The 25,640-nt window shown below is 41.8% G+C and overlaps 2 protein-coding genes across 8 annotated transcripts in view; one reads left to right on the top strand and one right to left on the bottom strand.

The window, feature by feature from the left end:
• The window catches only part of CEP63 (centrosomal protein 63), a 62,909-nt gene extending 44,552 nt beyond the window's left edge, over positions 1 to 18,357 (top strand). For 4 of the 7 annotated variants that reach the window (XM_078432326.2, XM_078432325.2, XM_078432323.2 and 1 more), the window contains 6 exons: positions 199 to 313; positions 1,176 to 1,373; positions 10,218 to 10,304; positions 14,514 to 14,719; positions 15,486 to 15,765; positions 17,966 to 18,357. In XM_078432326.2, the coding sequence (XP_078288452.2) occupies positions 199 to 313; positions 1,176 to 1,373; positions 10,218 to 10,304; positions 14,514 to 14,719; positions 15,486 to 15,765; positions 17,966 to 18,124 (1,045 nt within the window). In that variant the 3' untranslated portion in view covers positions 18,125 to 18,357. Of the gene's footprint in view, positions 1 to 198; positions 314 to 1,175; positions 1,374 to 10,217; positions 10,305 to 14,513; positions 14,720 to 15,485; positions 15,766 to 17,965 lie in introns of those variants that run through there. The other 3 variants (XM_078432327.2, XM_078432328.2, XM_078432329.2) reach the window with 3 other exon arrangements.
• AMOTL2 (angiomotin like 2) overlaps positions 1 to 25,640 on the bottom strand; it is a 278,572-nt gene that overhangs the window by 151,121 nt on the left and 101,811 nt on the right. The window lies entirely within an intron of this gene.

Genomic DNA, 25,640 nt, shown 5'->3' with positions numbered 1-25,640 from the left:
GGATGTTTTTAGCAGAAATGAGTGGTGAGATAACAGAGGTGTGGTGCCCTGAGGTTCTCATATCTGGTGAGGGATTGATTCTTAAGTAAGGGTGACAGGTTGGAAACTGTTTAAAGAAGAGTATTTTTTAGGTAATCAATATGTGGGTTTCAGGATTTTTGTGTTACGTCTGTGATCATATTTTTGTCATGCACACAGCTTGGAATCTGTGAGTGCAACATGTAAACAGCTGAGCCAAGAACTAATGGAAAAATATGAAGAACTGAAGAAGATGGAAGTATATAACAACGAGTACAGGGCAGAGATTAAGAAGGTAAAAATCTGCCTGCGTTCGCAAAGTTGTGTTTATAGACTGAGCTGGGAGTTGGGAGGTCATCAGAGTTATTTTTAATGAGAGAAAAATGCAGTACAAAGAGCCACTTGATATTCAGGAGTAGCTATGCACCTGGAATGTGCTTTGGTAACGTCTTCGTCATCCTCAGGGATGCCGTAGAAATGTTTTTGAGATAATTGAAGCCTGTCCTTTTTGAATGCTATACTTTATTTTAAACGTGTTTTGATGAAAAGCTTTCTAAAAGTTATACACTTTTTTGCTTGCTAAAAGATACTATATGAACTAACATTTAATATTTTCTTACTGACTGGAGCTGGTTATGGCTGATTTTCCCATGCTGTGTGGTGTGGTTTTAATACCCTCACTGGCTGTTGAGGTATCAGAGCTGACTGTTTCTACACTGATGGGCCTTAGCTGTTACGTTTGTTGACTCGTATTTTTTATTACTTATTTGAGATTACTTCTAGTTTCTTCCTCTTCCATTTCTATTGTCTTCTGTGGACAAGGAAGCCTTATAAACAAAGTTTTTAGTTTTGCAACTAAAGAGAATCACAGGTGTTGTCCTCTAAATAATGTGTGCATGGACTTTGACACTGGCTTTCAGCATTTGACTAACACATCTCTCCCTGATTTGCGATTAATAAATTATCATGGGTAGAGCCATTAGACCTTCGGTGTAGACATACAACTTGGTAAATTGCTAATTTTTTGCAGACTTAAGGTAAAAATTCATGTCTTGAGGTAAGGTAAAAATTACCTTATTATTTTAACTATTAACATATCTGTCTATCTAATGTGCTTTGTCTTCATTTTTTATGCTTTCCTTTCTGTTTCTTTGTAGTTGAAAGAACAGATTCTACAGGCTGAACAGAGTTACAGTTCTGCATTAGAAGGAATGAAGATGGAAATCTCTCAGCTGACTCGGGAGTTACACCAGCGAGACATCACTATTGCCTCCACTAAAAGCTCCTCCTCTGATATGGAAAAGCGACTCAAAGCAGAGATACAAAAGGCAGAAGAAAAAGCAGTAGAACATAAGGTGAAGCTTGAACAAAAACTCTCTTCATTTGAAGTGTTTCTGAAGACTGAATTGAGTACAGAGATAATTTCCATAGTATTTTTTTTTAATGTTTTAATGTTTATTTATTATTGACAAAGAGACAGAGCATGAGTGGGGGAGGGGCAGAGAGAGAGGGAGACACAGAATCTGAAACAGGCTCCAGGCTCTGAGCTATCAGCACAGAGCCCGTCGTGGGGCTCAAACTCACAGACAGCGAGATCATGACCTGAGCCAAAGTCGGACGCTCAACCAACTGAGCCACCCAGGCACCCCCTGCATAGTATTTTTTTTAAAAAATGTTTATTTACCTTGAGAGAAAGAGTGTGAGCGGGGGAGGGGCAGAGAGAGAGAGAGAAAAGTGAGAATCCCAAGCACGAGTATGGGAGCATTGAACCTTGAGCCCGACTCGGGGCTTGTTCCCACGACCTGTGAGATCATGACCTGAGCCTATATTAAGAGTTGGACACTTGGGGTACCTGGGAGGCTCCGTTGGTTGAGCATCCAACTCTTGATTTCGGCTCAGGTCATGATCTTATGGTTCATGAGTTCAAGTTCTGCATCAGGCTCTGTGCTGACAGTGTGGAGCCTGCTTGGGATTCTTTGTCTCCCTGTCTCTCTCTCTCTCTCTCTCTCTCTCTCTCTCTCTCTGTCTCTGCCCCTCCCCTGCCCTCTCTCTCTCTCTAACTAAATAAATAAACTTAAAAAAATTGTTTAAAAAGTAGTCAGACACTTAACTGACTGAGCCACCTAGGTGCCTCTCCATAGTATTTAATTCAGCAAATTTGTATTAGACTCCTGCTTTGGGCTGAGGGTCTGCTGGTTAACAAGCATTCTGTGAGGATCAGTGGGGAGGTGAGAGTGACTAGAGTAGAGAGGCTGTGTCCCTTGTATCTGGTGAGAGTGCGATGTGTCTGCGCTGACAGACTAGAGTACACAAGGGATGGGACTGGGAAGCAGGAACTCCTGAAGGGCCCTGCCAGCTTGTGAAAGGTTTTAGTGTTCTCTTGAGGCCACTAGACAATGGCTGTAAGCAGGCGTCAAGGGTCTCTATGGTTGTCATATGGAGAGTGAGCGAGGAGGTAAAGAGACCACTATGGATACAGGAGTGACATGGTGGCCTGAGCAGTGGGCAGGGAAGGTAGAAGGAAATGGAGGAATTCTGAGGTACGTGGCTGGTAAAATCAACTGGGCTTTGTAGTTGCTTGGACCCAGAGGGCAAGTTAGAGTTAAGGGAGGATGTCACTCAGGATTGCAACACGGGCAATTGAGTAAAAGTGATGCTTCTTAGTGAAATAAAAGATGGGAGCAGATTGGGGCTGATACTGCATTTGTATGAAAGTTACACAAAATAGGGAAGCTGGTAGAGGGAACTGGTTTGAGATAAAAGCTGGACTTTCATATGGAAATATCTAATAGATGATTCCACAGAAGGCTGGAGTTCAAGATTAAAATCGAGGTGAGGCATTTGTCTGTGGAAATCTCTGCATGGAGTTGGCCTTTGAAACACCCTGAGAGACTGAGAAATTATGGGAAGAAAGCATAGAGGTAAAGAGCTGAGACTGAACCAAACTTAGGAAACTACTCATTTAGGGTAAAAAGGTTTTAGAATAGAGCTGAGAAAAGAAGGGGATAAGGAGGGAAATGAGATAGTTTTCACAAAGGAAGCAGGAAACCAAGGAAGGCAGGAGTCTTTTCAAGTTGGAATGGCCAAGCACACAACTTGAGAATGAGGACTGAAGGTAGGTTACAGGCATGCCTCCTCTTTTTGCACTTTGGTTTGAGCCCTGTGATGAGCAAATCTCTTGGTGCCATCTTTCCAACAGTATTTGCTCGTGTTTCTGTGTTACCTTTTGGTAATTCTTGGAATATTTCGTAAATGTTCTCATTATTATTATGTTTGTATGGTAATCTGTGATCAGTAATTATAACTTGCCAGAAGTTCAGGTGATGGTTAGCATCTTCTAGCAAAAAAAAATATTTTATTTTCATTTTTAAAAATAATTTATTTTTGAGAGAGAAAGCACACACAGCAGGGGAGGGGCAGAGAGAGAGAGAGGGAGAGAGAGAATCCCAAGCAGGTTCCACGCTGTCAGCACAGAGGCAGATGTGGGGCTTGATCCTGTGAACCGATCCCATGAACTGTGAGATCATGACCTGAGCTGAAATCAAGAGTCAGAAGCTTGGGATTCCAAGAGGAGGGAAGATGGTGGCATAGGAGGACGCTGGGCTCACCGCGCGTCCTGCTGATCACTTAGATTCCACCCACACCTGCCTAAATAACTCAGAAAACCACCAGAAGACAAGCAGAATGGAGTCTCCGGAGCTAAGCGCAGATGAGAGGCCCACGGAAGAGGGTAGGAAGGGCGGCGAGGCGGTGCACACTACACGGACTGGCGGGAGGGAGCCGTGGCGGAGGGGCAGCCCGCTGGCCAAGCAGAGCCCCCGAGTCTGGCTTGCAAAAGCAGAGGGGCTGGACGGAGTGTGTTTGAACAGCAATCAGGACTTAACATTTGGAAGCTTATAAGCTAACAGCTCTGCTCCGAGAGCGGGATGGCTGGAGGGCAACGGGAGAGAGAGTTGTTGAGCCCCGGACGACAGAGCTCAGCTTGGCAGGGAACAAAGGCGCTCGCCAGCGCCATCTCCCTCGCCCATCGCCCAGCCAAAATCCCAAAGGGAACCAGTTCCTGCTAGGGAACTTGCTGGCACCACGCAAACACCCAACGCTGTGTTTCTGCGGATCCATCCCTCTGGCAGCGGGTCTGACTCCCTCCCGGTGCCGCAGGGCCCCTCCTGAAGCGGATCTCCAAAGGAAAAGCGAGCTGAGCCTGCCCCTCCCGCCCCCATGCACCTTGCCGATCCACCCCAGCTAATTCGCTAGATCCCCAGCACCACAAGCCTGGCAGTGTGCAAGTAGCCCAGACGGGCCACGCCACCGCACAGTGAATTCTGCTCTTAGGAGAGGGGAAGAGAAGGTACACACCAGTCTGACTGTGGCCCCAGCGGGGGGGCTGGGGGCAGACATCAGGTCTGACTGCGGCCCCGCCCACCAATGCAAGTTATTCAAGACAGCACAGGGGAAGTGCCCTGCAGTTCCGCACCACTCCAGGGGCTATCCAAAATGACGAAACGGAAGAATTCCCCTCAAAAGAATCTCCAGGAAACAACGACAGCTAACGAACTGATCAAAAAGGATTTAAACGATGTAACAGAAAGTGAATTTAGAATAATAGTCATAAAATTAATCACTGGGCTTGAAAACAGTATAGAGGACAGCAGAGAATCTATTGCTACAGAGATCAAGGGACTAAGGAACAGCCAGGAGGAGCTAAAAAATGCTATAAATAAGCTGCAAAATAAAATGGAGACAACCACGGCTCAGATTGAAGAGGCAGAAGAGAGAATAGGGGATTGAGAAGATAAAATTATGGAAAAAGAGGAAGCTGAGAAAAAGATAAAAAAATCCAGGAGTATGAGGGGAAAATTAGAGAACTAAGTGATGCACTAAAGAGAAATAATATACGCATAATTGGTATTCCAGAGGAGGAAGAGAGAGGGAAAGGTGCTGAAGGTGTATTTGAAGAAATCAAAGCTGAGAACTTCCCTAATCTGGGGAAGGAAAAAAGCATTGAAATCCGAGGCACAGAGAACTCCCTTCAGACGTAACTTGAATCGATCTTCTGCACAACATATCATAGTGAAACTGGCAAAATACAAGGATAAGGAGAAAATTCTGAAAGCAGCTAGGGATAAACGTGCTCTAACATATAAAGGGAGACCGATAAGACTTGTGACTGATCTCTCTACTGAAACTTTGCAGACCAGAAAGGAATGGCAGGAAATCTTCAATGTGATGAACAGAAAAAAATATGCAGCCGAGAATCCTTTATCCAGCAAATCTGTCCTTTAGAATAGAAGGAGAGATAAAGGTCTTCCCAAACAAACAAAAACTGAAGGAATTCATCACCACTAAACCAGCCCTACAAGAGATCCTAAGGGGGATCCTGTGAGACAAAGTACCAGAGACATCACTACAAGCATGAAACCTACAGACATCACAATGACTCTAAACCCATCTCTTTCTATAATAACACTGAATGTAAATGACTAAATGCGCCAACCATAAGACATAGGGTATCAGAATGGATAAAAAAACAAGACCCATCTATTTGCTGTCTACAAGAGACTCATTTTAGACCTGAGGACACCTTCAGATTGAAAGTGAGAGAGGAGAACTATTTATCATGCTACTGGAAGTCAAAAGAGAGCTGGAGTAGCCATACTTATATCAAACTAGACTTTAAATTAAAGCTGTAACAAGAGATGAAGAAGGGCATTATATAATAATTACAGGGTTTATCCATCAGGAAGAGCTAACAATTGTAAATGTCTATGTGCCGAATACGGGAGCCCCCAAATATATAAAACAATTACTCACAAACATAAGCAACCTTATTGATAAGAATGTGGTAATTGCAGAGGACTTTAACACCCCACTCACAGCAATGGATAGATCATCTAGACACACGGTCAATAAAGAAACAAGGGCCCTGAATGATACATTGGATCAGATGGACTTGACAGATACATTTAGAACTCTGCATCCCAAAGCAACAGAATATACTTTCTTCTGGAGTGCACATGGAACATTCTCCAAGATCGATCACATACTGGGTCACAAAACAGCCCTTCATAAGTATACAAGAATTGAGATCACACCATGCATACTTTCAGACCACAATGCTATGAAGCTTGAAATCAACCACAGAAAACGTCTGGAAAACCTCCAAAAACATGGAGGTTAAAGAACACCCTACTAAAGAATGAATGGGTCAACCAGGCAATTAGAGCAGAAATTTAAAAATATATGGAAACAAACGAAAATGAAAATACAACAATCCAAATGCTTTTGGATGCAGCGAAGCCAGTCCTGAGAGGAAAATACATTGCAATCCAGGCCTATCTCAAGAAACAAGAAAAATCCCAAATACAAAATCTAACAGCACACCTAAAAGAAATAGAAGCAGAACAGCAAAGACACCCTAAACCCAGCAGAAGAAGAGAAATAATAAGGATCAGAGCAGAAATAAACAATATAGAATCGAAAAAAACTGTAGAGCAGATCAATGAAACCAAGAGTTGGTTTTTTGAAAAAATAAAATTGATAAATGTCTAGCCAGGCTTCTCAAAAATAAAAGGGAGATGACCCAAATAGATAAAATCATGAATGAAAATGGAATTATTACAACCAATCCCTCAGAAACACAAGCAATTATCAGGGAATACTATGAAAAACTATATGCCAACAAACTGGACAACCTCAAGAAATGGACAAATTCCTAAACACCCACACACTTCCAAAACTCAATCAGGAGGAAATAGAAAGCTTGAACAGACCCATAAGCAGGGAAGAAATTGAATAAGTTATCAAAAATCTCCCAACAAATAAGAGTCCAGGACCAGATGGCTTCCCAGGGGAGTTCTACCAGACATTTAAAGCAGAGATAATACCTGTCCTTCTCAAGCTATTCCAAAAAATAGAAAGGGAAGGAAAACTTCCAGACTCATTCTATGAAGCCAGTATTACTTTAATTCCCAAACCAGACAGAGACCCAGTAAAAAAAGAGAACTACAGGCCAATATCCCTGATGAATATGGATGCACAAATTCTCAATAAGATACTAGCAAATCGAATTCAACAGCATATAAAAAGAATTATTCACCATGATCAAGTGGGATTCATTCCTGGGATGCAGGGCTGGTTCAATATTCGCACATCAATCAACATGATACATCACATTAATAAAAGAAAAGATAAGAACTATATGATCCTGTCAATCGATGCAGAAAAAGCATTTGACAAAATTCAGCATCCTTTCTTAATAAAAACCCTCGAGAAAGTCGGGATAGAAGGAACATACTTAAACATCATAAAAGCCATTTATGAAAAGCCCACAGCTAACATCCTCAATGGGGAAAAACTGAGAGCTTTTTCCCTGAGATCAGGAACATGACAGGGATGTCCACTCTCACCGCTGTTGTTTAACATAGTGTTGGAAGTTCTAGCATCAGCAATCAGACAACAAAAGGAAATCAAAGGCATCAAAATTGGCAAAGATGAAGTTATGCTTTCACTTTTTGCAGATGGCATGATATTATACATGGAAAATCCGATAGACTCCACCAAAAGTCTGCTAGAACTGATACATGAATTCAGTAAAGTTGCAGGATACAAAATCAATGTACAGAAATCAATTGCATTCTTATACACTAATAATGAAGCAACAGAAAGACAAATAAACAAACTGATTCCATTCACAATTGTACCAAGAAGCATAAAATACCTAGGAATAAATGTAACCAAAGATGTCAAAGATCTGTATGCTGAAAACTATAGAAAGCTTATGAAGGAAATTGAAGAAGATATAAAGAAATGGAAAAACATTCCATGCTCATGGGTTGGAAGAATAAATATTGTCAAAATGTCAATACTACCCAAAGCTATCTACACATTCAATGCAATCCCAATCAAAATTGCACCAGCATTCTTCTCGAAGCTAGAATAAGCAATCCTGAAATTCATATGGAACCACAAAAGGCCCCGAATAGCCAAAGTAATTTTGAAGAAGAAGACCAAAGTGGGAGGCATCACAATCCCAGACTTTAGCCTCTACTACAAAGCTGTAATCATCAAGACAGCATGGTATTGGCACAAAAACAGACACATAGACCAATGGAATAGAATAGAAACCCCAGAACTAGACTCATAAAAGTATGGCCAACTAATCTTTGACAAAGCAGGAAAGAATATCCAATGGAAAAAAGTCTCTTTAACAAATGGTGCTGGGAGAACTGGACAGCAACATGCAGAAGGTTGAAACTAGACCACTTTCTCACACCATTCACAAAAATAAACTCAGAATGGATAAAGGACCTGAATGTGAGACAGGAAACCATCAAAACCCTAGAGGAGAAAGCAGGAAAGACCTCTCTGACCTCAGCCACAGCAATTTCTAACTTGACACGTCCCCGAAGGCAAGGGAATTAAAAGCAAAAATGAACTATTGGGACCTCATGAAGGTAAAAATCTTCTGCACAGCAAAGGAAACAATCAACAAAACTAAAAGGCAACCAACGGAATGGGAAAAGATATTTGCAAATGACATATTGGACAAAGGGCTAGTATCCAAAATCTATAAAGAGCTCACCAAACTCCACACCCGAAAAACAAAGAATCCAGTGAAGAAATTGGGCAGAAAACATGAATAGACACTTCTCTAAAGAAGACATTTGGATGGCCAACAGGCACATGAAAAGATGCTCGACATCGCTCCTCATCAGGGAAATACAAATCAAAACCACAGTCAGATATCACCTCACGCCAGTCAGAGTGGCCAAAACGAACAAATCAGGAGACTATGGATGCTGGAGAGGATGTGGAGAAACGGGAACCCTCTTGCACTGTTGGCGGGAATGCAAACTGGTGCAGCCACTCTGGAAAACAGTGTGGAGGTTCCTCAGAAAATTAAAAATAGACCTACCCTATGACCCAGCAGTAGCACTGCTAGGAATTTACCCAAGAGATATAGGAGTACTGATGCATAGGGGCACTTGTACTCCAATGTTTATAGCAACACTCTCAACAATAGCCAAATTATGGAAAGAGCCTAAATGTCCATCAACTGATGAATGGATAAAGAAATTGTGGTTTATATACACAATAGAGTACTACGTGGCAATGAGAAAGAATGAAATATGGCCCTTTGTGGCAATGTGGATGGAACTGGAGAGTGTTATGCTAAGTGAAATAAGCCATACAGAGAAAGACAGATACCATATGTTTTCACTCTTATGTGAATCCTGAGAAACTTAACAAGAACCCATGGGGAGGGGAAGAAAAAAAAAAGAGGTTAGAGTGGGAAAGAGCCAAAGCATAAGAGACTCTTAAAAAATGAGAATAAACTCAGGGTTGGTGGAGGGTGGGAGGGTGGGGAGGGTGGGTGATGGGTATTGAAGAGTTGGGATGAGCACTGGGTGTTGTATGGGAACCAATTTGACAATAAATTTCATATATTTAAAAAAAAAAGTCAGAAGCTTAACCAGCTGGGCCACCCAGGTGCCCCAAAAAAGTATTTTTAAATTAAAGTGTGTAAATTATATGCCCTGGGAAACTGGAATATTCATTTGACTCATTTTATTATGGTACTTGCTTTCTTGTGGTGCTCTGGAACTGAACCTGCAGTATCCCTGAGGTGTGCCTATATTCTCTTGTGTACGGAGCACAGTCCATGTGACGTGGGAGGTAGAAGCCACATGAGAGGAGGCTGATGCTAGAGAGCGGGAGGGATTTACCAGTGAACTCGTTCATTTTTTTTTTTTTTTTAACATTGATTCATTTTTGAGAGCCAGAGTGTGAGCGGGGGAGGGGCAGAGAAAGAGGGAGACAAAGAATCTGAAACAGGCTCCAGGCTCTGAGCTCTCAGCACAGAGCCTGACGCAGGGCTCAAACTCATGGACCGGGTGATCATGACCTGAGCTGAAGTCGGACACTTAACTGACTGAGCCACCCAGGTGCCCCTTCTTAGAATATATTAAATGCATGTATGTTAATTCATCTTGACACACCTTTTTAAACAATTTTTTTAGGAAGATATTTATATACGTGTGTGTGTTTGTGTGTGTGTGTGTGTGTGTGTGTGTGTGTGTGTGCGCGCGCGTACGAATGGAAAATGCGTCTTTACCTGATGAAAATTATGTATGGAAAACTTTTGTAGATGCATTTGATTTATTTGTTATGTTTGTTTTTTTCTGCTTTTCCCTTCTCAGGAGATTTTGGATCAGATGGAGTCACTCAAGTTAGAAAATCATCATCTTTCTGAAATGGTGATGAAATTGGAATTGGGTTTACATGAGGTACATAAATAGAAACTTAAGTCTTTTTCTGTTACCCAAGCCTTTTAAAGAAGTAGCTTTAAATATTGATGTTGTAAAGACAGAGTTAAGATCAAACAATGGAATGCTCCTTCTGCAGAAACATTCTCAAAGAAGTCAAGACAATGATGGAAATGAGCAAAATATCACTCTCCACTTCAGCAATTGGAAGATTTTTTTTTCATTATGCATATGACAAAATATATGTATAGTCTGTGTTCTTAATAGGGAGCGTGTATATAAAGTGCTCAGCATAGTGTCTGGAATGTAGTAAGTATGCAGTAAATGTTACGTACTATTATTACTGTTGTAGGTACTATGTTCATAATATCTTGTCCTTATAAAGTATATCACCTTTTACATAATTTGGTTTTAATTATACTTCTATAAGGTATAATTAATTTAGTCAAATATTCTAGAATCTTTTACATTCAAAGTATTTTGGTAGACAGTGTAACAGACACAAGGATGGCTGAGGATTCTTGCCTTAGGAGAGTGAAAGTAAACCAGTAAGGAGGGTAAGAAGTGTGTACCAGCTCCTGTGAAGCGGGCAGAATATGCTTACTTAACAGTGAGTTATAAACCCTGTGGATGTCCTTTTAGCTATTTTTTAATAAAATTCTTGTAATTTGCAAAATGACCCATCTGTTCTGACCCATCTCTTCTTGATGTTGGTCAGATGCCCGAAGATTGTAGAAATTCTTTTTTTCTGCACTTCCAGAGAGTGTGTGCCTTCAGAGATGTATGGTTACACAGCCCCTATTTGCTATTAAGTAGTTTTAATTTCATAATCATGGTTTATGGAGGCTGGGGTGGGAGAAAGTGCAAAATACAAAATACTAAATGAATACTTTATTTCAAGTAAAAGAAAATATTGGGGACTATCTTTATAATCTTTTGGGACAGTAAGATTCTCTTAGCATCATGAATGCATAAAGAATTTTACAGCATAAACAATTTTACAACATAAAAATGTAAAATTTGTGGATGGCATAAGACCCCATAAAATAAGACTAATAGAGTTGGGGAAAACAATTTGTACATAGTCAAAAGGTTAATATAAAATATTAATATGGGGCACCTGGGTGGCTCAGTTGGTCAAACGTCCAACTTCAGCCCAGGTCATGATCTCACGGTTTGTGGGTTTGAGCCCTGTGTCAGGCTCTGTGCTGACTCTCACAGTCTGGAACCTGCTTTGGATTCTGTGTCTCCCTCTTCCCTTCCCCTGCTCATTCTCTGTCTCTCTCTCTCTCTCTCTCTCTCTCAAAAACAAACTTTAAAAAAATTTTTTTAATTAAAAATATTAATGTAAGGATTTCCTGCAAAGGTAATAAAAAGATCGGATTCCAGTAGAAAAGTGGACAAAGAACAGATAATTCATAGAAGTAATGCAAAAATCTAGTGACCAAGAAAAGCTTATTTAACCTCCCTATATAACCAAAACAAAATAAATATTTTTTTGCTAACTGGCTTGACAGTTACTCATTTTTAAAAATGAGTATAATCAGTATTGGCAAGGATATAGGGCAATAGACTCTTAAGCTCTGTTAACGAGAAAGTGAATAGATATGGCCTTTCTAGAGGACAATTTAGCAATGTCCATTAAACTTGTAAATATAGATAGCCTATAAAGTCCTGGATCATCTGCATTTCTGATTTTGATAGTCATTGCAGAATAGTTCTCCAGAAAGGTCATACCAGTTTGCATTTCCAAAGAACCCATCTTATAGGAGCAAATGTGCAGAAATGGTCATTTTGATGCTATTTTCAATGTCTAAAAATTTGAAATAAGCTAAATGTTAACCTATAGAGGGATGGTTCATCTGTGCCTATCTATACCATGAAATATTACGTCACCATTTAAGGTGGCAGATGAAAATAATGCATCTCATTTTGCTCCCTCCCAAATCCCTCTAAAACTGTAATGAATGGATTTTTCTTAATTTTAGTAATTTTTTTAAGAGTTTACTTATTTTGAGAGAGAGAAGAGTGAGTGAGAGTGTGTGCAAGCGGGGGAGGGGCACAGAGAGGGGGAGAGAGAATCCTAAGCAGGCTCCACGCTGTCAGACCCTGATGTGGGGGCTCCATCTCACGAACTGTGAGATCATGACCTAAGCTGAAATCAAGAGTTGGATGCTTAACTGACTGAGCCACCCAGGTGTCCCATGAAAGGATTTTTTTAAGTGCAAGCCTACAAGGATAGGAAAAAGGGGAGAGGAGACAGCAGCTAAATTGTAAGGGGGAAGTTGGACTCATGGTGGGGGGGGGGGGTGCCAGGAGAGGGAGGGAGGAAGGAAGGAAGGAAGGAAGGGAGGGAGGAAGGAAGATAGTTGATTTTTGTTTGCCCTGATAAAGCCAATACTAAGCTAGTAGTGGAGAAAGTCAAGATCCAGCCTCATTTACACCACAGAATCTTCAAAAGACTCAGGATTTAGTAGTACTTGATTGAGAGAATCTTATCTTATGCAGTGATTGCCTATTCATATTTAAGAGTTGGGAACTGTCAGGGGTGCTTAAACCAGACTATGACCAGAGATTCTGTTGAGTTTAATTTCTCCTGAAACCCCATCTAACAGTGGTAGTCTTGTCCTTTCTTTACAAATAGCTGGGCATGTGTGTGGCATGCAGTTTTTATATTACCTTTCACATTCACTTATCTGAATTGTTGCTAATAAACTAATAAATTTGAGAAAACTTCAAAAGATGCCTGGCAAAAGCAAGCACTATCTTTTTAAAAAAAGTATATTTAATGACATCAAACAGACTCTGGTTGGTCAAAATCCCATCAAGTCATTTAAACTTCCTCTGGTTTTGAAGTTACACACAGTGTGAACATGTTGTATGTATTAAGAATAATTATTAGAAGGTTCCTGTTCGTGTTTTATCACCTAGGAAGGTGGAATTACTTTTACAAATGAATGTTTGGATTAAATAACTATTGTAACAAAATTAATTATGGGGGCGCCTGGATGGCGCAGTCGGTTAAGCCTCCGACTTCAGCCAGGTCACGATCTCGCGGTCCGTGAGTTCGAGCCCCGCGTCAGGCTCTGGGCCGATGGCTCGGAGCCTGGAGCCTGTTTCCGATTCTGTGTCTCCCTCTCTCTCTGCCCATCCCCCGTTCATGCTCTGTCTCTCTCTGTCCCAAAAATAAATAAAAAACGTTGAAAAAAAAAAAAAAATTTAAAAAAATTAATTATGAAAATTTATTACTGCTTAATAATGAAAGCAGTAACTCTGATAAAATAAATTATATGCCACACTTAAAAAATCGACAGTAGTTTGTAGTTTAACTCCTGTATCCTGCAGTTGTTTTTTTTTTAAGATTTTATCTGGCATTGGCAACTTATTGACAAATTTTGTAACTTACATCACTGTTGGTACACAGATAATTGGATGCTGCATCTTAAAGTTTATATTTTAAATTCTGTTTGTTAAACTACTTTTGACCAGCTTATTTCTAGAAAATTCTTTACAGAAAAGACCAAGCTAAACATCATATTAAATTCCAAACAAGATTGCCATAATTTTTCAAAATGTTACTGAAAGATTTTGTCATTAGAAAAAAAAAAACAAAAACGGTCCAGACTACTGTTTTTTCAGGTACTGTTTTACCAGCAGACACCTAGATAGAAAAGCAATAAAATGAATGATCTTAGAACCTATACCAGATCAGAGTAGGAATCTCCACCTTATACTTGCATGCAGCTTTACCACGTAGTTCATATTGATTTCACGTCCCAGAATAGGTGCCGATGTTATGTAAAAGTCCTGAAGAGCAGAGTACTTTTCAGAACCTTCTGCTCAAATGCCTTTCTTTGAACTAGGTCTCTCGGTCTTCTTTTGTAGATACTCTGGAAGAACCCATGGCTGCTATTTTCTTTCTTTTCTTTGTTTCTGACTCTACTTGTAGCTTTCCTCCATCTGAGTTCCAGCCTTCCTCTAGCTCCGTAGGTATTCCTTGGCTCATCAGGGAAGCCCATTGTGCTCCTAATTCCCCCCACCCCCCCATTTACTGTAAGAGACAACACTTTTTTTTCTCATAGGGGGCCAAACACAAGTATTCACTTTTTCCAAAGTAAAGCTACAGATGAACTAGTTATAACTGAAAGAAATGTAATTTCCCACCAGCAGTCTCCCAGATCACAAATATTCTTCTACAAATTAAGTAACTCTAGCATTCTCTTTTATTAGGCAAAAGAGATTTCACTAGCAGACCTCCAGGAGAATTATATTGAGGCCTTAAATAAATTAGTGTCTGAAAATCAACAACTGCAGAAAGAGTTGATGGATACTAAATCTAAGCTGGAGATTTCTACTCAGATATGCAAAAAAAACCATGAGAGAATCTTTAAACCGGCACACAGCAGAGTACCTGAGTTCAAGAATACGGAGTCCAAGTAAAATTTCTTCAGTTTACTTAAAATGTGTACTATTGGAACTCTCGTTTGAGCACGATTTCAGACTACAGAAATTAAATCTTCCTCAAACGACTCTATGTCTGATTCTGAAGTACAGTGTGGACAAGTAAAGCTGCCATGAGGATAAAATGCGGCGGGTGGTTGTATGGCCCTTCCTTCAAGCTTTAGTTTCAGACACTCTGGACGCATGCATAAACAACGTCCTTCCTCCCCTGAGCCTTTCCATGCTGCCTCCCCCCTCTGTAGCCCCACTTGTACCTTAAAAGTAGAAATTGGCTTTTCACATAAAGCTTCCTTTGTATTGTTGGTCAATTAATTATAAGCTCTTACCATAAGAAGTCAGCATTCAGTGAAAACCCACCTGGCTTCAGCTCTTACTCTACAGCTGACGTGTTTCCTACCTACCAAAGCCTCTGCCGACCCCTCTCCTCCACTGCCACCTCGACCCCAGATGATGTCAGGCACCCTGCTCATGCGCACAGTACTTGCCTCTGTCCTAGCACCAAACACACTATGGCAGTTTGTCTCCGCGTGAGGGCTGAGGCCTGGTGGCGGGGGTTGGATGTTTGGGGCCTGACTGGATAGAAAGAGCATGTAGTCCGAGTGGGCTGCTCTTTTAGTAAATTACAGCCTTACTGGTTAGGCTATTCCTTTGTTTTTAAGTGAACTTCCTGCAGCGGTTCTGTGTTGAAAGAGAAAAGTTACTACAATGTATATTTGTTTTGTTTTCTAATCTGCTATCCAGGCCAACCCGTGGCCCGTACAGACACGATGGAGTAAAGACTGAGCACTGCAAAACAGGTCTTCATTCTCCAAGACGACAGGCGTTGGATAGTATAGAGCCCATGTCCAGAGTCCTCAGCCCCCTGAGCTCTCAGATCAGCCCTTGCAGTTCCACCATCTCTTTGCCTTCTAACTTTCTGTGTAAAACTAGCTCTTTGCCTTCAGCGCTAGATACAAATGATGCCAGTTTTTCTGACACTGTCTCTGAGAGTATAAATGACCAGGAAGAGTTTATGTCTTCGGTATGGAAACGTTCTGATCTTATTAGTTTATTAAGTCTATTTAGTTTGATTTTATTTTTTATTTTAAGGGTAAAGCAGGGTGATGGTTTTCTGTTTTGTTTTGGTTTTGTTTTGGTTTTGTTTTTCCTTACTGGTTCTCTACCTTAAGTACTCTTTATTATGTTCACGTATTTCTGTCTTGCAGTTTTACTCATGAAGACACATTTCAGCCATGATTACTTTTCAAAATACATCTTAGTTTTGAAAATTAACATAACCATTCATTTGTATCTTTTTTTTTTTTGGTTTGTTTATTTATTTTGAGAGAGAGAGAGAGAGAGAACCAGTGAATGCAGGGGTGGGACAGAGAGAAGGAGACAGAGATTCCCAAGCAGGCTTCCTGCTGTCAGCACAGACCCCGATGGTGGGGTTCGAACTCACCAGGATCATGACCTGAGCAGAAACCAAGAGTCGAAGTCTTACCCAACTGAGCCACCCAGGCACCCCCATTCATTTGTTTTTAACCCTAATTGGAAATTCCTTTCCTGCCTTTTTCAGAGAGGGTCAATTTTGTATTTCAGAGAGGGTCAATTTGTAGAGGGTCAAGGAATATCTCTGGATGCCAAGATGGTCGTGAGGCCTAGCCAGTGAAGAAGAAAGGAAGCAACTTGGGAAAGGGAGAAAGCGGGTGGGTTGAGGCGGAGGAAGGAACTGCGCCTGACGTGTCCAGACGTGGACTGGGTACCCCAGTGCGACACTCGCTGCTCCGTGTTCCTGCAGCCACTGTGCAGACTCCACCATTTGTCTGCGTTCTCTACCGAAGCCCTTGCCTCTGGCCAGATTTTCATTACCGTCACCAGTTACATGGTCCTATCCCTGTGAAAATGCAGTATTTTTGACCTTTGCATATGCCAACAGGTTCATGGAAGAGTTTTCTTTTCATTGTTAAAAGAAGTGTCCGCTTCACTTACATGTAATTCTGAGACCTAAAAACATCCTGAAAACTTTCTTCCTAAGTTTGGCAGCAAAACCTTTTTGGCACTAAAACCTGACCTGAACTGAACTGATGTGCTAATATGTATAGACTCTTTATCCCACTTAGTATTTTGCTTCAGAAATATCAGTGTATTTGATTATGAGACGTTACCTCAGACTCCACTAAGGTAATACAGTTGATCCTTATTCGTCACGGATTCTGTATTTGCGAATTCTCCTACTCGCTTAACTATTTAACACCCTGTTCAATACTTGAGGGACTCCCACAGTCATTCGTGGTCCTGTGAGGAGCTGTGAAAAGGTTGGATCCCCGCTTACACGTTCCCAGCTGAGATTGGTTGAGGTGGTGCTTTGCCCTCCTGTCCAGCTGTCACACAGAGGTGACCAGAGTGGGGACGACGTGGGGACAGCACAGTGTAGCACAGGGAGCTCGGGCTCTGGGGCCTGGTAAACAGGGTTGGAACCCCAACTCTGGCACCCGTTAGTGGGGTGGCCTCTGGCAAGTCACTTCACACTTTTGCACCTCGTTTTCTCTTATGTAAAATAAAGAAAATGGATTCTACCAGGAGGAGTTGTTTTTAGGATGATAGTCTGTGTGAGATTGTGTGTGTGTATATTTCCCCAAGGAGCAATGATTCTTTATTCACTAACTCAGTGTTTGAGGGGACTGTATATAGAAAATAACGACTGCACGTGAGAATGGACTGTATGTGGTACATGTCCTATATTACCTTTTTAAAATCTGGATTCTGAAATACCGTGGCCCTAGGAGTTTCAGATGAGGGAGTGTGGACTGAAATTTTGGATGAGGGAAAGTGTTGATTTCACTTGCTGTCTAATCTGTTGTCGGTAGATTTTCTGTGCTTTAAAATCAAAGTAACATATTCAGATTTTAAAAGTGAATTTAAAATAACAGGCTTTAGGTATATTCTCTTCTGAGGGTATTAAAGGATATATAAGTCTGAACTGAGATATTCTTTAGGCCCATAACTAACATATTTATGTGACACTTTACATTTATACAACTTGTGTCAGAAAGGAAGAAGTCTTATGTTAACGTTTATGGAATAGCTGCTTTTTTACTAGTCCTATCATTAGGATAAAAACAAATTATCTCTTTGGAAGAAAAAGTATTTTAAGTCACCTTTTAATATTTCTCGTTAGAAAATGTATCTGAGAAATCTACTGTTCAACTTACATATGTCCAAATTTGTTTCTCCTTCAGTGTCCCTTGCCTGTGTCTCCTCTTGGTTCAGTAGCTACCAGATTTTTGGAAGAGGAGGAACTGCGGTCCCATCATATTCTAGAGCGCCTGGATGCCCATATTGAAGAACTTAAAAGAGAGAGTGAAAAGACAGTGAAACAGTTCACCACCCTAAAGTAGCCTTTTTAAAAAATCACAAACTTGGAAATAAAAATGAACCCTGAAGAGTTGCTGTCACCCGACGAAGCAGCTTGTCAAAACACGAACATGTAAAAATAGTGAAGATGAGACATCCTAACACTGTTGGGAAGAAATCTGAAAACCTGATGCTTCTCTAAGGCATTTTCACTGCACTGGTTTGTTTGAAGAACTTTCTCCAGCAATAACTTGTAAGAATAAACCACTTTGCTAGACTTCTTTTTTTTCTCACATTACTCTTTATTATTAAGTGGTATTTTCTCTTAATGACTTCATTGTGAATAGCTGTAGACTAATTAAAATAAGGATTTTATGATACAAGTTGAAGAGAAAGTAACTATAGAAGTGGGTAATGCAAGTATGGATTTCAGAGTCAGACTGATCCAGATTGATGTACCAGTGTTGTTGCTTCTGGCCGGTTGGGTTGGGAGAGTTTATAGGGGTGAAAGAATTGTGACAGAAAGCCCTGTCTTGCTCCAAACAAAGTATAAGAGAGAGGTGGAGGGAGAGGACAGGCTGGTTTTAGGCATGCGTGCCTGTGGAATGTCAGATGGAAATGCTTGGCATGTGCATTTCTGAGATGTTTAAAGCGGAGACAAAGATCTCAGGGTGCAGAAGGTGTTTAAAACCATGGAGCGCTGATATGATCTACCAAGGAGGATGTGTAGGGAGAGGAGAGCAGTACGCAGGGCTGGGGGCCCTGAAGGATGCCAGCATCTGAGGATCCCAGGAAATGGATCAGTGGAGGAGCTAGAATGGGCAGCTGGAGACATCAGAAGGCACCGGCTGAGGGAAGGGACAGGGCTTCTGCGACTCTCCCCTCCCCAGTGTCCCTTTCCTCTCAGCATACAAACATCCTGTCATTTCCCCTTTCTTTAAAGCAAAACAAAACCTCAGTTCCCTGTGCCTTTCTGTCTCATACTCTGTATATTTCCTTTCTTTCACCCAAACATTTCTGGCAAGAGTTGTCTGCAGTGATGTTTCTGGTTCCTCACCTCCCTCTTAACCTCCTCCAACCCCACCTCCATCCCTACCATGAAACTGCTTTCTTGCTCTCGAGGTCACCAGTGATCTAATTAGTCCCTGAGCATCATTTCACACATTAGCCAATCCCTCTTCCTCTCTTGGCTTCTATGACCTGTCACTCCTGGTTTCTCTCCTACCTTACTGGCCCCTCCATCTCACCTGCTCTTCTGGCTTTTTCTCTTCCGAAGCCTCTCCTCTCCCTTCACCCCCACCCCGGGGCTTTGACATGGGTTTTCTCACTCAACTTCCCCAGAATATTCCATTCACTTTTTAAGCTTTTAAGAGCATCTATAGGCCAGTGACCCCTGCATTCAAAGCTCATGTTGACTTCTCTCCAGAGATGCTGTCTTAGATACCTGACTCCCAGAGCTGCTTTACTCGAATGTCTGGTGAGCATCCTATGTTGAATTTTCACAAGAGAGAACTCTTGGTTCTCCCTCCTCCTAAGATTGCATGTCAGGACAGCTTCATGTCTGCCATTTGCTAGGAGTTCCCCTTATTTCCTTCTTCACCCACACCTCCAGGTCCAAGCCATTGGGAGGTCCTATCAGTTCTGCTTCCCAAATCTCTCTTAGATGCAGCCATTTCTCTCCCTGGTGCCACTACCCTGGTCCAGACTAACGCATACTCCCTTCATACTACTCACCACTCTGAACTCATTTTGTTACTTGATTTACATTTTTATTATCTGTCTACCCTTAGAATTGTGCTTCTTGAGGGCAAGGACTTTGCCAGTCTGGTTCGTCGTGGGGGCGTCATCACCCAGCACAAGCCCAGCACTGTGGAAGTGCTCAGATTGTTTGAACCAACAGATAAATGTCCTTCCTTAGATGCACCACGTTTTCCCTTTGTGCCTGTGGACGTGCTGTCCCTTAGGTCAGCCTCCTCTTCCCAAACTCTTTCACATGCCCCTATTATCTTGCCTGGCAAAGACTTCCCACAGCCCCCGATCAGACTCAGGGAGAGCTGCTCATTTCTTACAGTGCCTTGTGTGTGCCCTTCTCAAAGCACTGACCATACTGTGCTGTCTAATTTCTGTCTCTCCCACTAAATTGGAAACTCCTTAAAGGAGGGACAAGGTCCTGCCTCTATCCAGTATGCTGTCTTACACATAGCAGATACTAAGTGAATACTAGGTGGATAAAAATGGCTACTATTCTGGGCTTCATTGTACTCACCTGTAAAATGGGGATGGTACGTCATGGAGTTGAGAGGATTTACCGAAAATACATTTCTGAAAGGGCTTTGCAGACTCTAAAACTGTGATGCCCATCTGGATTGGTATGAGGGGATTTTTGAATGTCAGACTGTCCCATGCTTCCACTTAAAATATGTAGGGTGCAACCCCAAGTTTCTATGGTACATGTTGACTAGGAGGAGCAAGGACAGACTCTAGTCACTGGAGATGCATAAGGAATCATGAGGTACTATGTACACCCTTAAACTTATACTGCATTGTTGGTTGAAGTAAACTGTCTAAATTTGTCAAAATGTTTGATTGCAATTTAATCTCTCAACTTCATTTTTCAAGAAGATATGCCAAATATTAAAATGTGTCAACTAAATTTGAGCTAGTTTCCTAACCCACACTTTACAAAATCTTTCTAGGATCAGGATGCTCACAGGAGATGAAAAGGTAAGGGTGCTCTCATCTACTTTTGGTGTTTACGGATGACGTTGTGTTGGGTGAGTTACCTCATTCCACTTGGCCGGCATTCCCAGTAAAGTTTGGTCTGGATTTCTATGCAGGTTTTAGCTGAAGAGGACAAAGTGGAGTTCTCACTGTGGGGAGGATGCTGCCTTTCAGTGGAGCCTCCTTTGATTTCAATGAGCCGAGGATACAGTGGGTGTCATTGTTCCCACGTGATTTATGTGGCTTACCCAGGGTCCCAGAGCCAGGCTCTCTTTAGCAGAGGCCAGGGGTAGAGAGTGCAGACTCTGCAGGCTGGCGACCCTGTTCCTAATCCTGGCTCTACCGCTAACTGGCTTTGTGACCTTGCACAAGTTAATTAACTGCTCCATACCTCAGCTTTCTCATCTGTAAAACGGGAAGCAATAATCATGCCTCCCTCATAGGGTTTTTGTGAAGATTAGTATTTGTAAAGTACATAGAACAGTGCCTAGCCTAGTAAGCACCATGAAAGTATCTTGTCAAGTAGAAAAAAAACACAACACTGTCTCTGTTATGTCTTCTCAACTTAAAAAAAAAATTTCTACCTTCCTTCTCCTACCTAGACACATATTGCTTGGTAAACTGGGGTGATGGTAATCTGTTTGCAAAACACCCTTGAGTCCAGAAACTAAAAGTTACGGGTGAGAAAAATAACTATAAAATAAGTTCTGTCATTAAGAACATGCATAAACAAACAGGTGTCATGAATGGCAGTCAAGGGCAGAAAGGTAAGGTTAGAAAAAGAGATTTGTTGACTTGTTCTAGAAACAGTTTGAGATCGCATGTAAAACATATCAAAAAGAAACAGTGGAATCAGGGCAAAGGGAAAATGAAGGCCATCAATGTCCATTCACAAATTAACAGAATATCTAGTTCAGTTGCTGGGGACAGGCAGCAACTTTACCTCTGAGGTTTTTGTTTGTTTGTTTGTTTTTTTAATGTTTATTTCTGAGAGAGAGACAGAGCATGAGTGGGGGTGGGGGTGGGGGAACAGAGGGAGACACACAATCCAAAGCAGCTGTCAGCACAGAGCCCGACATGGGGCTCAAACCCACGAACTGTGAGATCATGACCTGAGCCAAAGTCAAATGCTAAACCAACTGAGCCACCCAGACACCTGAGTTGTTGTTGTTTTTTTTTTTTTTTTTTTTTAAGTTTATTATTTATTTTGAGAGAGAGCACATAAGTGGGGGAGAGACAGAGACAAGGAGAGACAGAATCCCAAGTAGGCTCTGTGCCATCAGTGCAGAGTTGGACATGGGGCCCGAACTCGCAAACTGTGAGATCATGACCTGAGCCAAGATCAAGAGTCAGATGCTTAATTGACTGCACCGCTCAGGTGCCCCTTACTTCTGAGTTTCTTAAGGGCAAAAGTGGGGAAGGAAACATTATGTAACAGCTTTATGGTGCTGACGAGATCAAAACAGACCATGGGTTGAAGAGAAGCACATCTTTTTTGAATGCGTGTATGAGCCTTAGGAGAGGTCCTACAACATTTTTGTAACTGATAGTAATAGAATCTGCACAGTTTCCTTACACAGCTGCACAGCTTTCATTGTGGGCTGATGGCAAAGGCTGAAGTGCAATCAGAGACCAGTTCTAAGACAATCTCAGATGTGATGGTGTAAAGCTCTCATGGTCTGGCCTGATCACGGGATAATTTGGAGAAATGATGGACTGCAGGCCTTCAAAGCAATCTTCTATAAAAGCTGTTTCTTTACAGTGTGATTTCGATAATCTCACAGCCAGTTCACTCTTTTTTCCTCTGTGGGAACCTAGAATTTGGGCATTTTATGTCGTCCATTAAGGCCAAGTTCAAATCATTTGACAATACAATCATTAGAAATAAGTGTACACTCTTCTTATGAAAAGAAAGAACCTTACTAAGGCAATGCTTGAATGGTGGAAGGTCCAGGAACTCCCTGATACTAAATGCAAAATAGACAAATTTGCGTATGTACATTTTTCTCTCAGAGACTGTCCATCAGACTCTCAAGGATATCTGTGAACTGGGGGGGGGGGGGGGGGGGGGGGGATCAAGAACCACAACTTCAGGGACTGGAATTTTCCCAGAATGATGTTATCTGGGAAGAGACACAAAATTTGCAGGAGCCCATCCCATTCCTGTTAGGGCTGGGGCTGAGTTTTAAAGTGCAGCTGGATAGTCATTAAAAACTCAAGCTTTTCTGACAAAATTATGAAATTTAGAAGTTTTGAGTTCGAGAGCGAATGGCTAAGCAAGAATTCTTGAGATGTTTTTAGTGCAAAAGTTGATTGTATTATAGCACGGGGACAGGCCCCATGCACAGAAAGAGCTGCACCAGGATTGTGAGGGGTGACTACGTGCTTTTTAATTAGTGAGGTTAGGGATAGCGTAAGCCTCTAAGGAATTTGGAAGCAAGGCTTTCAGGACCTTGAGGGGCTAGCTGCTGTTAAGGTTACTTTTAGTCTTTAATAAAACATAAACATTAGGGCACTAAGGCAGCCATGAAGGTCATGCTGTGCGTGGTTCAGGTGTCAGTGGGTTGCAAGCTAGAAGGAGACTTAATTTTGGCTCCATTTCTCTTGCCTTTGTTCTCATCATTTTCAATAATAAAAGGACAGGTAACCCAATTTTAAAGTGGGCGAAGGATCCGAATAGACATTTCTCTGAAGAATATATACAAATGGCCGAAAGCACATGAAAAGATGCTCTGCATCACTAGTCTTCAGGAGAATGCAGCTTCAGGAGAATGCAATGCTATGTGAGATAACCACTTCATAGCCGCGATGGTACAAGAGATGGACAATAAACAAGTGTTGATGAGGATGTGGAGAAATTGGAACGCTTCTGTGTTGCTGATAGGAATGCAAAATGGTGCAGCCATTCTGGAAAAGTTCGACAGTTCCTGAAAAAGAGTCACCGTTTACCCAGCAGTGCCAATCCTAGGCACGTGTCCAAGCTCACGAGAACACAGGTCCACACGGAAAGTGACACATGCATGTTCACAGCAGCGTTACTCATGGTGGCCAAAAGTTAGAAACAACCTGAATGTCCCTCAACCGATGAGCCGATAAACAAAATGTGCTGTATCCAGACAGTGGAATATGTTTGGGCGTAAAAAGGGATGAAGCATTGCTGTCACAACACTGATGAACCTTGGGAACATTCTGCTACGTGACAGAAGCCTGTCACAAAAGACCACATATGTATCATTTCATTTATATGAAGTGTCTATGATGGGCAAATCTGGAGAGCCAGACAGTAGGTTGGTGGTTGCTAGGGGTGGCGGGGAGGGGGGGAAGGTGGGGGAGGTTGAAGACTAAAGAGTAAGGGGTGTCTTTTGGAGGTTATGAGAGTGTTCTACAATTGATTGTTGCACAAGTCTGAATGTAACAACCAAAAAACTATTGAATTATATGCTCTAAATGGGTGAATTGTATGGTATGTGGGTTATATCTTAATAAAGGTGTTACCCAAAAAAAGCCTTCCTGATGCATAGCAATGCCTAAAAAATTCAAGTTTATATTCAGAACACATCACAGCACAATGCATGCCAAAGTTTCATGTTTTCTGCTCTGCGCGCCCATTCAGGAGTAACAGTGGTAGCCTTCTTCAGAGAACGGGTGACCAAGCTCTGTCTGCATGATTGCTTGTGAGTGGAGGCAGTTCCTCACCTCCAAGATGATGTGAGTAAGGGCTTTGCCGCAAGCTGGGCATGCTGTAAGCCTCCTGCTCTCCCTCCAGGGCGTGGTCTTACGCTGCCTGTGAGGGGAGCAGTTTCCAGGATTACTGAGGGTCCCGGCAGCAAAGTCCATAATAATCAGCCAGGCAGCACTTTTTGGCTAAGTATCTTGTATGGAGGGGCTACAGGAATGCTTGGCACGAACCTCAGTGGTGAGGAGGACTGCGTCCAGAACGTTTCAGAGAGCGCTACAGACCAATGATGGGGAAGTGTGTGAATATGGGACATGTGCACTAAGACTGCTTGGCAAATCCTCCAATAGCTCTCCAAGCATGACTGGGAAAAACAGAGAAAGGAAAGCCAGATCCATTACATAAACCTCTTCATTGCTTCAGCTCTGGAACACAGATCAGCTAAGACCGTTTGACACTAGTTTGCCCAGTGCTTTTGTGGAACAACCACTCCTTTGGGAGGCATCTGGTGTGGCTGAGCTAATTGCCAGTTCCCAGAGCTGTCCTAATTCCCATGGCACTGGCTTTGGGAGGCAACGAGGACCTCTCGGGATTCCATCTCTTGGATTTGTCTTACCCCTGTTGGATAACATGCCAGTCCCCGAATCTTTCTGCAATCTAGAACACATGTTTCAGGTCCTCAGCCCAAAATTAAATGCTACAAACAAGGCAAGAAGTGTTTTCTACCAATTAATTTCAACTGTGATGGAGGATATAGCCTGCTCCCAGCAGGAGCATGTACTCCAACTGTGCAGGTCCCCATATAACCCAACAGAGTGGTGGCTGGGCAGGAGCCCAGTGGTTTCCCCAGTGATCCCCCTCCTGGCTGACAGCCCAGCGTGGAATCCTGACCTGTTCATATTAACAAGTCCTGGACCGTGAGTGAAGGATAGGAAAGATTCTAGGTAGCTGGTATGTTCAGCGGGCTACCTCCTGCAAAAACTTCCATTTGTATAGTGAGAAGGCATCACCTGATCTTTTTTATTTTGCTCCAAAAGGTCTTAATACTATCACTTTTTAATTTTTTATTTTTTTGGATTTGAGGTACACAAATGTGTTCTCTTTTTTTAGTGATTTTTTTATTAACTTGTTTTATTTTTTATTTTTTTTAATTTACATCCAAA

This window comes from Panthera onca, chromosome C2 (assembly GCF_046562875.1).
Source record: "Panthera onca isolate mPanOnc1 chromosome C2, mPanOnc1 haplotype 2, whole genome shotgun sequence".
Lineage (NCBI taxonomy): Eukaryota > Metazoa > Chordata > Mammalia > Carnivora > Felidae > Panthera > Panthera onca.
Note: the sequence above shows the minus strand (reverse complement) of the source record. Positions and strands in the feature narration are given on the sequence as shown.